General features: G+C 44.1%; 1 protein-coding gene across 1 annotated transcript in view; it reads right to left on the bottom strand.

Moving 5' to 3' along the window:
- Positions 1-16,291, bottom strand: part of CRTAC1 (cartilage acidic protein 1) — a 256,614-nt gene that overhangs the window by 12,689 nt on the left and 227,634 nt on the right. Inside the window, exon 9 of the mRNA XM_044299707.1 lies at positions 3,554-3,699. Within this exon, the coding sequence (XP_044155642.1) occupies positions 3,554-3,699 (146 nt within the window). The remainder of the gene's footprint in view (positions 1-3,553; positions 3,700-16,291) is intronic.

Here is a 16,291-nt window from a genome sequence, read left to right on the forward strand (position 1 = left end):
GGCAGGAGGACAGGTGCAGGGGCTGATGGATGGTGGAGGAAATTACCAGACCTGCTCTGCGATTACAAAGAAACAGCCTGTTCACTGCAGATGATGGGTGGCATAGTGGAAATGTAAGTTGAAGGTACAGCTCTGAGATATATAACATGTGAGGTTTCTCCGAAACTCTGTGTATAGAAGTAGGCATTAGGATAATCCCCTCTAAGTCTCTCCCTTGATACGGTATGCAATCCACCCAATTGACCTCAGGCGTGCAAGTTCATTTTTTCAACTGTGGGGTGCAGTCCTAGATCGGATGGCCAATCCATCTCAGAAGTGTGGTGGGCTTTAGAAGCAATTAACCCGAACCACAGACAGTAAAGTCATAAATGTGCATTACCTTTACTATCTAAGTCCACACACTGTCCCTTAAATGTTCCTCAACCTTCTATAAATGTTCTCTCTAAGAAGTTAATTCTTACTACAGTTGCTTTTCTGGCAGCACACAATCTCACAAAGATGGTGGTTCCCGGCACAAGGCTTTTGTCTTAGCCTGTTTATCAGCAGCACGCAGTAACATGTCTTCTCTCTGGCTTGGTCACCAGAAGACTCCCAACCAGGGGGGCAGGACGAGCAACTGTAATTAAGGCTGCCCGTTAATTATTTGCTCCCATATTCAGTTTTCAGAGAATATAGTGCATAATAAAGTTGCATGCATAGTTAGTACACATAAATCCTCTTAGCAATGAACCATTTGACAACTTTAACAGAAAATCATAGCATCAACCCTTTAGCGGTGAACCACTGAGTCACTGCAGCTGCCTTTTAGATGCTGAGCTCTCTCAATACAAAAGGTTTGACTTACACCTTGCAGTAAGGTAGGTACTAGATATCACCTATTGTTAGAACCATATGGACCACTTGTATTAATGACATCAGCATCTTCTTCCTCTTAGAACAGTCTATAGTTTAATATTGGGGAGTTGTCTACCATTAGGCAAGACTGATCCAAAATTTACAACTCTCCTAGAGCCGGTTCACTGCAACTCTTGACATTAGAGGTCTTCAAAGCAGTGATGGCCAGTTCACCATGTTCGCCCACGAACACATGCGAGCTGCCATCTTAACTCACAAGTCCGGCGATGCACAGGTAAGTCCTTACCTGTGCCTGTGCGCGAGCCGCTCTGAAACAAATGCGGTCTCCGGGAGCAGGCAGTTCCGGGAACAGCCCGATGAAGGACTTACCTGTGCATCGCCGGACTTGTGAGTTAAGATGGCAGCCCGCATGTGTTCGCCGGCGAACACGGCGAACTGGCCATCACTGCTTCAAAGATGCCATTTCTATAACAACCAATGGCATGGATATCCATATATTTTAACGGATGCCACATTAAACTGTGTTTGCTTGGAGACTACATTGTAAATTACAAGAACTCTCTATATAAAGTGCCACAATCACCATGCTTGCACCATGCATTCTGGATTTTTGTATGATTGTCTCTGTGTAAAGCACTGCAATTTCTGAGCTTGCGCAGTGCATTCTGGATCCTGCAAAGACAATCTCCCTGCTATGAGGAAGGGTCTTAGTGATGCACTGTGCATGCGTCTATTTCTGCTGCGTCAATGTGGAACATGCTTGGAGAGGTCTGCATGTGCTGTACTATACATTGTAGTGACTTTAAATTGTCAGCCAGGTTTTGCTCCCAAAAATTATAGTCTACAGCCAACGTCTGTTATGTTGGTGTCTGTAAAAGCTGCCATTGCAGTGCTTAGAAAAGCGTGGAGCCTCAGTTATGGGTCTTCAAGACAGTGAAAGTCATATATCCCTCAAAGGAAGGAAAACCATGCAAAGGGGTGTCCCCATTAGAGAGATCACCAGATCCACCATATTAAGTGGCCCCTACGTGTTGAAGAGTAGTGTTGAGCGAGCATGCTCAGCCGAACTGGTGTTCGACTCGAGCATCGCGATGCTCGGCACATCGCTATTCAGCCGAATACAGCGTGTGCTCGAGCGCGATGCTCGAGTCAGTGTATTTAAATGTAATTTAGCCTGTATTTCTGAAAAATTTCTGCTGGGATTTGAACTCACAACCTTCTACATTAGAGACAAGGACCATAACCACTCAGCTATAAAGCTGAATGATAAACTGTGTCAGAAAAACCTCATAGTAGATTGTCATGTAGTAAGTATTCCTATAAAGCAGAAGTATCATTTCATATTTCACTACAGGTTAACATGTAGCTGTATAGCATAGTGGTTAAGGTTCTTGGCTCTAATGTAGAAGGTTGTGCGTTCAAATCCTGACAGAAACTTTTCAGAAATATATATATTATATTTACATAATATATATAAGTTTTTAGCCATAATATATTTACATATATTATTATATATTTAGAATATATAATATATTATAATATATGTAAATATATTATGGCTAAAAACATCAGTGGTAGTTTCCCACATATTATGCATTCATATATATCAGAAGTATGATTTTATCTCTCTCTCTCTCTGTATATATATATATATATATATTATTTGTTTTTGCAATTACACATTTATTTTGTGCCATACATTTTTTACAATTACTAAAAAAAATATTAAATATATAAATTTAATTAAACCTGTAAATTTTAATGTAATTTAGCCTGTATTTCTGAAACATTTCTGCCGGGATTTGAACTCACAAACTTCTACATTAGAGCCAAGAGGCTAAATTAGATTAAAATACACTGGGTGTCCCCAAGCACTGACTCCATATATATACATAGCTATATATGGAGTCAGAGCAGGGACACCTAAGCCGCGGACTTACACTGGGGGATTCCCTCACTGAGCAGCGATCTTCTGCATAGAACTCAGTGGGAGCCGGCACCCTGCCCTCTTAAGAGCAGGGGGTGCCTGGTTTAATACTCGGTTTCTCCCATTGACTTCCATTGTGCTCGGGTGCTCTGCAGAGCACCCAAGCATCCCAAAGTGTTCTACTAGAGCACCTGAGCACTTTGGTGCTCGATCAACACTATTGAAGACCCATAACTGGGGCTCCACGGTTATTTTATATCACTGTTTCTGAGGGAGCTTTGCACTTTGGATTGCTGTGTTGAGACTTTTAAATGAGGCTCCACTGTGTTTTTTGTAGCTGGTCTCCCTAAGATCAGCTATTGTTATCTTTTTTTATTTTTTTTTATTGGGGGGGGGGGGGGGGCAGTGCTTAGAGGAAGAGCTTTCATAGACCCCTTGATGGAAGATCTGCATAGGTTATGTAGGGATATATGACCTTGCATTGATTTTTGGAAACATCCCTCATTGACATTTCATAATGGAACAAGCCAGATTTATCCTTAAAGTTGGAGACCCCAATGGATGCTGTAATGACGGCCATGTTGAAATATTTTCATAGCTGCTATAGAAGAACATTATCATGTTACTCTGCATTTCTGCATGGCATATCAATGATATTTTTGAAAATGAAAAAGTACGTTTACCATGCTTCATAAAAAAAGATAAAAAGTGTATAATATTTCCTTTCTAAAGCCGTGCCCTTATCACCCCAAAATGGAACAAACATATCACCTCTATAACCGTCGGTTTAGTAACACTATCTTCTTCAAGAGGATATGCAATTTCCAATACGGAGTTTATTTCTCCTTCAGCGATGCCTCGGGTGAAAATCCTGCCGTCAGGCCAAGTCACCTCCAAGCTGCTCGCCTCATCCTTGCCTAAAGGGAAAAAAAAGCAAATAAAATCAAGATGTTTCTGGATGTGAGAGCGGAGCTGATTATCGACGGACAGACCCGGACTGTGTAAGCCTCCTAGTTACTGCCTGAAACATTATCGACATTATAAAAACCGGCCGTTCCCGCTTTACGACTTATTAAAAAAAGGCATCATATGGGGCTTTTATTTCGGCACTGAAGAGTAGAACCTGCGCGCAATTATTTTCCAATACATTATCATATTGTGTTATTCTTCACATTTTTATGGATTGGCAATGGGAACATAAATTGAGTTCCTCGGCTTTCCTACAGTTTTATCACTCTCTTAGTCTCAGTTCCAAGCCAATAAGTCGAAATATGAGAACTTCATATAATTACAATGGAAGACTCCATGATACTGGGAAGTCGAGGCATGCTTGCTTTTCTCTTTATTTTCAGGACATAAAAATAATCATAATGCAAATAAAATAACGGTGGGGATTTAATGCAGAGGATGCGGATTCATTCCTGGTCAGAGACGTCAGTGAAAATAAACTTCTATAAATATCAGTCTAAACCCTGGGATTTACAGAAGACGTAACTGGCGTTCAATTCAAAGCAGGGCTTTTTTTTTCCTAGAGTGCTCAGTTACCCAACTGAATGTATTTGTGAATTGTTATTTCAAAAAAAAAATTGTGTTGTCTGACATTTTTCCAACCTGGAAACCAGCTAAGGTCTACATGAAAGTCTACCCTCAAGTCTACTAATTAGGGTCCATTCACACGTCCGTAGTGTATTGCGGATCCGCAATACACTGGGTCCGGCACCCCTATAGAAATGCCTATTCTTGTCCGCTATTGCAGACAAAAATAGGACATGTTTTATTTTTTTTGGGAGCCGCGAACCGGAAGTACGGAGCCACGGACCGAAAATGTGGATTGGGAATGAATGCAGAATTGCAGAACGGATGAGTACCCATTCTACAGACGTGTGAATGGACCCTAATGGTTGATCACATTAGAGAGCCGTCGGCTCAACATTTGTTTGGCCGACAGTTTTATCTACTGACCCCCCTACCCTCAACTATACACACTCGGCCAAGCTTACTTGTGTGTCTCATAAAGACCAGAGAGTCAGTTGCAGCTTTGGACCACCAGAGTACCAGAAGATCCCCCATTAAGCCATAGTCGGCCACCAAGGTCCAGGAGAAAAATCTCAGTTGGCTTTGCCTTTGGAGCTAATCACTTGCCAGTAGAGTGTATTTTGTTCATACTAAACTTATTAGACTTTATTGATGATATAGGGATTGGGCACTAAAAATGATTTCCTCCAGAGGACCCAAGGAACCCTAGTACCAACTTTGCATCAGCATATTCCCAAGAAATCCAACATGCTCAAGTCTCAACCTGACATCTAACATTGGAGGAGAGTCATAACACAATTGGATGATCTGCAAGTGTAATACCCCAGAGTGGTATTACCACCTCTTTGCACCCCCTACTATCTCATATGGTTGATCCAATGTCATCTTATGCATTTATTTTCATATCCTGCAAAATGTGTATATATATATTTCTATGAAACTGTTAGGTTACATGTAAGGTATCTGGTTCACCAGCAGATGCCCGCAGTATTGGCAGAGCTAGTTTATCTGGAATGGAACCTTTTTGTCCATTCCAGCCTTCTCTAGAGAGGGAGGAGTTTAGTTAGTTGAAGGTCAGTCTAGCCTTCCCCTCCTAGGGGAGAGGTTGTGTGCAGAGTCTGGCCTACCCCCTCTCCAAGGGAGGTTGTGCAGCAAGGGAGCTCGTCCCTTTTGGGAGAGCCCTGCCTAGGCCAGCAGAGCACCATTAGCTCTGCTGGAACCAGAGAAAAGAGCCTCAGAGAAGCCAGGAAGTATAGTTCCCTGGATAAAGATAATAATACAAATAAAGATACAGATAAAGATACAGACAGACCAGACTACAGAAAGTAAGTTTCAGCAGAAAGGAAAAGTTTCTATTTAATCCTGTCAGCATAGTAGAGCCAAAAAGGAAAGATGTAGCAGAGCTGAGAGTGGTTGCCTGCCAAAACCTGATGATGACCAAGATAAAGCCTGAAGATTGTTTCTGATGCAAGTTTATTCAAGTAAAGTTACTGTTCAATGTTATATCAAATCTGGACTTAATTTCTTTCATCATACCTTCACCTACTACACATTTTAGTTGCTCGGCTGCGGACGACCACGCCTGGGGTTCCAGGATATCCATGTAGGAGCACCGTGACAAGTGCACAGCCACACCTAAAGGGACATTATAGGCAACCCTTACCCCACTCTGGCATTCCTACACCTGGGTACCACTATCGCCATCTACAGTCCCTCATTGCTGAAATGCAACTGGCGTCACGAAAAATTACATTTATCACATCTTAAAGGGACACCCTGGCCGACGTCTACCCCGTGCCCGCTGCACAAGTACCACCTAAATTGATGGGTTCAAATTACATACATTTAATGTATAGGGTCACCTTTATGTAGCGTATCTTTTGGCTTATTGGGCATGCCCATATGTTTGTCCAGATCAGTGATCTGTTTTTTCTACTTGTAGATTCCAAATACTGCTGGACTGCTTTCATTTAAGTTGTCATCTTGTGTATGATCATAGCCTTGGGGGTACATTGGGTTATGTTAGGGTGTACATAAAGTAACACCAGACCTGTGTGCCAACACTGCTCCATGTTTGCAATACAAAGATTTGGAAACCACCAGTAGAAAAGCCTTATATACTGTATCTGCGGTCACCACCATTCAGGGGACCAATTGGAGAGAAAAGTAGCAGGCACTGGTGCACATGGGTGGTACTGTACATGGCATTTAGCTAAAGCTGGTATAGATTTCAGTACTAATTTATGGCACTTTTCTGGTGTAAATTATAGTAAATATATCAGGCCTCCTTCCGCTAAGCTCTACACACTTTTTTAAAAAGTGGCAAAAGTGTTGACAAACACAAAAATTCTCAAAATTTGTTATGCCAAAAACCTGGTGTAATATTTTGGTAAGAAATGTTTCCAGCGCCTTACTAACTCCACATTACAAAGAATTCAACTCCATTAGACAATTTTGGGACCTGTTTTGTTATCGTTAGTTATTTTGTCATCATTATCAAGGCTGTACCCTGAAGAAGACTCAGTCCTGGTTTCCCTGCCCCTTTGCTATTGGTTGGCAAGTACCTGTCCCCTCCCCTGAGGAACTGAATTGCTAGGAGATGGAGAATTGACCATGCAAAGGGAATGGCAGTGGAAGCAAAATTCTATCCCGGGTAGTATTGTGGGAACCTGGTTCTGTATGGGGCCTTTTCTCTTTCTATACCACTGATCATCATCCAGACACATTTTGCATTTTGAGGATTGATGCAGTTCACAATATTTCCTGCTGAATGATTAAAGTAAAGTAGATCAGTCTAGAACAGGATTTGTTAGGTCTGATTGATTGAAAATGCTCTAGTCCTTTACAGCCCACGATCCAACCATTTTACATTAATGGAAGGTCCTGGCCAAATCTTAAATGACTTCATCCACACAACCTGTCTCTTAAAACTAAGCCTGATAAATTTTCCTCCAGCTTCAGGGGTGATTACTGTGAATTATTACAGAGTAAAAGGCATTTACCCGACAAAATAAAGATATTTCTTTTCCCGAGGAACAGTAAAACTAAATGGGACTTAATTAGGAGCGGTGCCGTTCATTTTTCTCTTTGGGATCAGGTTCTCTAGTTAAGATCCTATTTCCTGCCATAAGGTCGGGCGGACTGGATGAGTATGAAGGTCCTGATATTCTGAACTTTATGAGATCATTATTATTATTACATGGTTAGCTCATTGTAAAACAAACGTGAATGTTTCAAAAAATAAATAGTCTTTGGGTTTCAGAATCACAATCTCCAGAGCACCTGTCAGCACGATCAACCCCATTAAACCAGTTATTCTGCCTGGTAGAGTTGATTCTGCTGAGTAACATAATGCCTGTCTTGTGAAAATTGGTTGCAGCGTATCTGAGGAAAAAATAGACTTATCGTTTAAGCAAATGAGGACTTCAGTGAAATGATAGGGGTGACTAGCACAAGAAAGCTGAGAAGCTGAGGTGCACCTGTAACACCCCAGAGTGGTGTTACCACTCCTGCACCCTGCTACTGTCTTTATTGGGCTAACACCAATGCCATCTATTTTTTTTTTCCAGGTCCTCCACAATGTGCATTCCTAATCTGTTTGCAACGGTTATGTTCATGTAATATGCCTGTTTCACCAGCAGGTGGCAGCAAATATGACAGAGCTGTACTTAGAGAGAATGGAATGTGCCATTCCATTTTAACCCCCCTCTCGAGAGAAGTGGGCTTTTCCTTTTTCCTGCAGGAAGGGTTAGGCAGAAGTTCTAGTCAGTCTAGTTCACCCCCAGCTAGGGGAAGGGTGTGTAGGGGCATGTCTCTGCTGGACGTGCCCATGCCAGCCAGAGCACCTTAAGCTGGCCATGGAGGCCAAAGCTTGAAGCCTCAGGAGCCAGGAGGAAAGTTCCCTGGCATAACCTAAAGTCAGACTACAGAGAGAAACTGCAGCATCAAGAAGAAAGCAAAGATTATATTTATGCTGGTTAGTATATCAGAGTCAAAGAGAAAGAGAGCAGAATTGAGTTTGCCTGCCAGTTATATGCTAAACCCTGCTGGAACCAAGACAAATCCTGAAGACTGTTTGAAGAAACGTTTATTCGAAGTAAAGCTGCCGTTAACCTAATCTCAAGGTCTGGACTCAAGTTATTCTTTCAAATCCCTCAATTATTCCCCCTATTTATTGCTTCGGAGCCAAAGCTTGGGGTCCAGCCGTATCCAAGTAGGAGCACCGTGACACACATAAAAGGACATTTTAGGCCGCACTATACCACTCGGCATTCCTACACCTGGGACACACGTTATAGAGGGCCCTAGGGGGAGGCGCCCTTTGCACACCGAGGAACCAGGCCTACCCCCAGTGCACTTTAGCTGTAATTAGCATAAAGAAAAAAAGTCTTTATTCTCAGGAATCAGGAATGCCACAACCAATTTTCTCAAGACTGGTACCGTACTGGTATCGCATTCACTTCAATGGGGCTGAGCTGTGCCTAGACCACGTGACCGATGAATGTGATATCACAAGGCCTAGAGAAAGCTTCGAGAAGTTTGCGGCACTACTGTGAGCTCCAATGTCTTCTCAAACAGCTGATCAGAGGGTCCTGGTTGTCAGACCCCAGAGGATAGGTCATCAGTTAAAAGATCTCAGAAAATCCCTCTAGGGCAGTGTTGGCGAACCTATGGCATGGGTGCCAGAGGCGGCACTCAGAGCCCTCCCTGTGGGCACCCGCACCCTAGAAAAAGTCTACGGTGTACCAATATGTCTTAGAGTTTTCCTGCCATTCATCAGTGCAGGGCGCACTATGCACAGTAGGTTAAATTGCTGTGTTGGCACTTTGCGATAAATAAGTGGGTTTTGGGTTGCAGTTTGGGCACTCGGTCTCTAAAAGGTTCGCCATCACTGGTCTAGGGCATGGATCATCCATGAACCACTTACATATTGTTACATTATAACCGTTAGTTCCCATTAGACACGTTCTAATGTAGCACTTTATTTTCTGTCGCCCTATATCCAGACCTATTTTGTCTTCACTTAAATTAGATTTTCCACAATCCTGAAAAGTTATTAATCTATGCATTAAATCTCGCTGGGTAATTCTTCTGCGCTCCCTGCATTATAAGTCATTAAAGGGATTAAATGCCGTTCCAGCTGCCTGTGACTGAAGATGAAAGATGTGACCATCATAATAACGCCAATGAACCGCCGGGTCTCCGAATGATTGAGAGGCCCTTTTATTTCTACAGCATGGCGCTAATACAGTATAGACTCCTCCTGATCGGCCATGATGAATGAGTCCTGATCGATTTATGCATTTAACAAACCTGAAAAACAATGTATCAAACCAAAAATAAAGGCTCGTTACACATGGACACCGATTGTAGAAGCATTTCCCCCCTAAGAAACTGTTCCCCAGTATATAACAGTCCTCGAGATACTTTCTTCCATTTAGTTCTTAAAGGTTCTGTTGTGTTGTTTCTTATTTCTGTTTCATGAAAAGCTGGGTTCAATGATAACTTGACACTTAAAGGGGAATGCCGGTCGTTACAAGTTATCTATCACCTATCCACAGGATGGAGGATAATTATTTAGTGGGGGTTCACCCCTCAGAGCCTCTGAAAATGAACTGGGCAGCAAATCCAGTGCGCGAACTGCTGCTCAATTAATCTCTATGGTAACTCCGGAATAAGCGCTTTAGGGCTCGTTCACACGAACGTTTTTTTGCGTTCCGCATACAGTCCGTATATGGAACCATTCATTTCAATGGTTCCGCAAAAAAAACGGAATGTACTCCGTATGCATTCCATTTCCGTATTTCCGTTTTTCCATTCCGTTCAAAGATAGAACATGTCCTATATATTATTGCCCGCATATAACGTTCCGTGGCTCCATTCGAATCAATGGGTCCGCAAAAAAAAAGCGGAACACATACGGAATGTACTCCGTATGTCTTCCGTATCCGTTCCGTTTTTGCGGAACCGTCTATTGAAAATTTTAGGCCCAGGCCATTTTTTTCTATGTAATTACTGTATACTGTATATGCCATATGGAAAAACGGAACAGAAACAGAAACACGACGGAGACGAAAAAATGAAAAACGGATCCGGGAAAAACAGCCCGCAAAACACTGAAAAAGCCATATGGTCGTGTGAACGAGCTCTTACTGGGCTATGTCTGGACTTCTCGTTGAGATGAATGGAGTAGCAGTGCTCATGCTCCACCTGTTACTCTGGTCTCATTTCAAGGGGCCCTGAGGGGGCCCCATTCTCCTGATTGGTGGGGGTCCCTGTGTTAGTTAATATACCCGGTAATAGTTATCCCTTTTTCTGTGTATAGGGAATACCTTATAACAGCCAGAATACCCCTTTAAGATGTTAAATACACAGGGGGTCATTTACTAAGACCAGCGTTTTAGAAGCCAATCTTAATAACCACTTGCGCTGGCGGTGGATCTGCCGAAGTGCTGTAGAGGCGCCAGCATCTACATAACTTTGGCGCATCCACCGTCGGTCTAAATGTAGGCCACCTTCCTTGCTGGTGTAAATTTAGGCCATTTTCTATGCCTAAAACTGGCATAGAAAAATATGAATATGACGGACCGGCCAGCCCGTCCCCGTCCCACGCCACGTTCCCTTTTTATGACTTGGCGTGAGCAGTAAAAAGTCGCAGATTGCAATGCAAATGGCCTTTGCGCTGCAATCTGCGCCAGATATAGGCCAGAAAACTGGCGTATATCTGATAATAAATGACCCCCATAGTTTAAAGGTTTTTTTTCTGAGTTAAAATAACAATTTGTAAATGGCAGGGAACGGGTGACAATAATAACAAAAGTTGTGGGTTCAAACCCTCGCCATCCCAGCCCTTCCAGCTGGGCTTGGTTTATGCAGCTGTGATCTGCCTGTATACCGCTGAGGCCAGCGACTGGCTGCAGCGGTCACATGCAGTGTACAGGCACATCATCACTGCACGGCAGGAGGATCTGAGAGATGGCACTGGAGGCGAAGATGTTTCAGCTGGTAAGTACAACTTATTTTTTTTTGCCCTCTTCTTGTTATTTTAGACATTTTCAGGCAAATTATATCATTCTGGCTGTATGCAGGCTCCACTGGGGGATCTAACTTCATGTGGATTAATACAGTTCGTATTGAAGTCAATGGGAGCTATATAAGTCTGCCCAAAGTGTGCTCCCCCTAGTGGTGGATCCAGTTATCTGGAGGCGGATAAATAGCATGTATAATTCCCCCATTAACTGGAATATCTGGAATGCTCCCAAAAAGCTGGTGGAAGAACAAGCACATTTCCTGGGCTCTGTACCGCTAATTCGTATTTATTCCTCCCTGTTTCTGCACTTCTCTTCACTCCAGGGCACAGTGGCAGACAACGTCCTGATGCCAGGGCACAGTGGCAGACAAGGTCCTGATGCCAGGGCACAGTGGCAGACAAGGTCCTGATGCCAGGGCACAGTGGCAGACAACGACCTGATGCCAGGGCACAGTGGCAGACAACGTCCTGATGCCAGGGCACAGTGGCAGGCAACGTCCTGATGCCAGGGCACAGTGGCAGACCTTTGTTTGCAGTAGCGACCAAGGTTGCATAGGACTGCAGGAATGAGGAGAGGAAAGTACTGTATCTTCAGGCCTGGTCTGGGGTCTTTGTACAGTGAAAGGTCTGGTCTGTGGTCTGTTTACAAAGGGGGTTGGTTAATATATGGGGGGGGGGTATGATCTATAGCAGGCATGTCCAAACTGCGGCCCTCCAGCTGTTGCAAAACTACAACTCCCAGCATGCCTGGATAGCTTACAGCTATTATGGCATGCTGGGAGTTGTAGTTTTGCAACAGCTGGAGGGCCGCAGTTTGGACATGCCTGATCTATAGTGTGTATAAAGGGAGTCTGGTCTGGAGTCTGCAAACCTACCATACATACAAGGCATGTGGCTACTATGGGGCCCATGGCGGGAGGGCGCAGGCACTGAACTGCTTTCCCTGCTAATCATGTCACTCGTTTCACCGGCTAGAGGAAATACATAGTTTTGTCACGCACATATGTAGCAAGACTGATTTCATCAAAAGATTAGGGCATTTGTCATCTATGATTTGCTGTGATATCGGCATTGGGATCATCTGTTTTACCTAAAGCTACGACACGTCCTTCTCAAAGACAAAACAAATCTGGCTCTGCTACATCTGAAGCATAAAGACAATGTAAAAGTTCCTGCAAGCTTATCATTATCAAGGTCTTAATATAGAAACCACATACTGAGGAGACATCGCTCTTCAGAGCTTCCCACCTGCCATTATAACCATATTCTGCACTCAAAATACATAAAAGTAGGTCACAGAACATACCGTGCGTAGACTAACCGAGCACCATATACAACGCATTTGGAAAGTCTTCAGACCCTTTGACTTTTTTCACATTTTGTTATGCTGTGGCCTTGAGCTAAAAAAAAAAAAAAAACTTTTCTCCCATCATTCTGCATTCAATATGCCATAATGATCATCTTTGAGATGTTTCTACACCTTGGTTGTAGTCACCTGTGATATACAGTATTCAGTTGACTGGACATGATTTGGAAAGACACATCCCAGTCTATGTAAGAACTCACAGCTGACAATACATATCAGAGTAAAAACCAACCTATGAGGAGGAAAGAACTGCCTGTAGAGCTCTGAGACAGGATTGTGTGGAGGAACAGATCTGGAGAAGGGGACAAAAAACGTCTGCACTGAAAGTCCTCAAGAGCACAGTGGGCTCCATAAATCTAAAATGGAAGAAGTTTGGAACAACCAGGACTCTTCCTAGAGCTGGACGCCCCACCAAACTAAGTAATCAGGGGAGAAGGGCCTTGGTAAGGGAGGTGACCAAGAACCCAATGGTCACAGTGGCTGAGCAGAGATCCAAAGATCCTGTGTACTGATGGGAGACACTTCCAGAAGGTCAACTATCACTGCAGCATTCCACCAAGCTGGGCTTTATTCCAGTGTGGCCAGAAATAAGCCTCTCCTCAGAAAAAAAAAAAAAATGGATGAAAGGCCATCTGGAGTTGGCAAAAAAGCACCTAAATGACTCTTTGACCCTCTGGTCTGATGAAACATTTTGGCCTCAATTTTAAGCATCGTGTCTGGAGGAAACCAGGCACTGCTCATCACCTGTCCGATACCATCCCTACAGTGAAGCATGGTGGTGGCAGCATCATACTGGGGGGTGTTTCCAGCGGCTGGGACAGGGAGACTGGTCAGTGTTCAGGGGAAATCTGAATGGAGCAAAGTACAGAGATATTAATGGCAACCTGACCAGAGCGCTCTGGACACCAGACTGGGCCAAAGGTTCACCTTCCAACAAGACAATGACCCTAAGCACACAGCCAAGACTACACAGGAGTGGCTCAGGTACAACTTTGTGAATTTCCTTGAAAAATCCAGAGCCTTGACTTAAACACAATCGAACATCTCTGGAGAGACCTGAAAATGGCTGTCCACCTACAGTCCCCATCCAACCTGACAGAGCTTGAGATGATCCACAGAGAAGAATGGCAGAAAATCCCCAAATCCAGATGTGCAAACCTTGTGGCATCATACCCAAGAAGACTGGAGGCTGTAATCGCTGCCAAAGGTGCTTCGGCTACTTTCACATTAGCGTTTTTTGCAGATCCGTCATGGATCTTCAAAAACGCTTCCATTACCATAATACAACCGCATGCATCCGTCATGAACGGATCCGGTTGTATTATGTCTTCTATAGTCATGACGGATCCGTCTTGAACACCATTGAAAGTCAATGTGTAATGATCCAGAGTGCCATTACCACTCCTTTAGGCACCTTGCTACCATTTCCTATGTGCTAATATCTGTCATTTAATGTATTTCATGTCATTTTCCAATGATGTGCATATTTACTCCATGTAACCGTTCTATCTCATGTAATGTGCCTGGTTACCACAAGGTGGCAGCAACACTTGGCAGTGCTTGTAGTAGGGAATGGACTGGATTGTCCATTCTCTCTCTCCCTCTGGAGGGAGAAGAAGAGGAGGAGTTTAGCTACTGTTAGAGTAGTTCTAGTCTACCCTGGGCCGGTGCAAGGATTTTTGCCGCCCAAGGCAAAGATCCTTTTTGCCGCCCCCTCATGTCACTCACTCACTGACAGACACACACACACACACTGACAGACACACATACACACTGACAGACACACATACACTCACTGACAGACACACATACACACTGACAGACACACACACTGACAGACAGACACACACTCACTGACAAACAGACACACACTCACTCACTGACAAACAGACACTCACTGACAGACATACACATATACTCACTGACAAACACACAGACACTTACTGACCGACAGACATCCACACTTACTGACATACACACAGGCAGACACTCACTCAGTCAAACACTTAAACACTCACCTCCCTGGGGTCCATTGTGGTGCAGCTCCTCAGTCCTCCAGCGCGCCGTTTAGTATGCCGGGGCCGGAATGATGTCATATTCCGGCATCACAGAGGGCGCACGAGGGAGGAGTGGGGAGCTGCTAGAACAGCCCCCCTTGCCGCCTCAGCCTCTCCTCCGGTAATTTACTGGCAGAGCAGGCACCTGCCATCAGGGTAAGCAGCTGCCTGCTCTGCCATATTTAAGAAGAACCTCCACCTCCTGGCCCCCCTGTAACGACGCTGGGGGTGGCTCAAGAGCCGCTCGCCCTGTCGCCCAGGGCTGCAGCCCCAGTCAGGGGGAGCCCACCAGGGCCTAGTTCGCCTATATGGTTGCGCAGGCCCTGAGTCTACCCTCCGAAGGGAGAGGTTGTATACAGGCCAGCAGAGCGCTGCCTGCTCTGCTGGACCTGAAGGTTCTGCCTGCAAAGGACTATTTAGTTGCATGTCCCCTCCTGGGCTTGCATTGCCTTCACCCAATCTGAGCCGAAGCTTGAGGTACTAAATACCAGGACAAGAAGTTCCTAGGATTGCCTACAGAGAAAGAGACAGATTACTATCGCAAACATAGCAGAGCTGTGGAAGCTACAGCATAGCAGAGCTGAGATTGTTGCAGAGAAAGTATTCGCCTGCTGAAACCTATTGGAAACCAAGATAAAGTCTGGAAACTGTATAGATTACCGTTTATGCCAAGTAAAAGCAACTGTTCAACATTTACCAAGTCTGAACCCAACTTTGTTCTACCCCATCCAAGTTCTTCATCCCCTTTTGCACTGCCTCGGTCGACCACGTCTGGGATCCACCTGTATTCAGGTAGGAGCACCGTGACAACATCTCCATGGCGTCACGCTTACTTGCTCTAAAAGAGGGACATATTTCGTAGAAACCTCCCAAGGGGCAAGGGACCCTCTAGGTGCTGGCCCCGGCCGGGGGCATCACAAATTGGGGACAGATACGTTTTCTATTGTGTCAGAGAAAACGGATCCATCGCCATTGACTTGCATTGTGAGTCATGATGGATCCCTCTTGCTCCGCTTGCAGCGTTATTCTGTCTTCGATGGGAGAGCAACCAAACGGAACGCATTTTGGTGCATTCCATTTCGATCAGTTCAGTTTTTTTTTCCCCATTGACAATGAACGGGGACAAAACTGAAGCATTTTCTTCCGCTATTGAGATCCTATGACGGATTTCAATAGCGGAATTGAAAACGCTAGTGTGAAAGTAGCCTAAGTCCTCAGTAAAGGGTCTGAATACTTATGTCAATCACAGATTTTTTTTCCTTCTCAATAAATTAGCACAGACTCCAAACTTTCTGCTTTTACTTTCTCATTATGGGGTATTGAGTCCATAAAAGTGGGGAAAACGTTATTATTATTATTATTATTATTATTATTTTGCACAAGACTTTAAGAAGACTTTCTAAATCCACTGTAGTTTTGCAACAGCCACAGCTGTAAGCTGGCACAGCAACAAGTGCAGCTGATACTGTACAGTACATGACTCCAGGCGTGTGATCTTCTTATGGAATTATGACTGTGTG

The sequence above is a fragment of the Bufo gargarizans genome, chromosome 6, assembly GCF_014858855.1.
Source record: "Bufo gargarizans isolate SCDJY-AF-19 chromosome 6, ASM1485885v1, whole genome shotgun sequence".
Taxonomy (NCBI): Eukaryota; Metazoa; Chordata; class Amphibia; order Anura; family Bufonidae; genus Bufo; species Bufo gargarizans.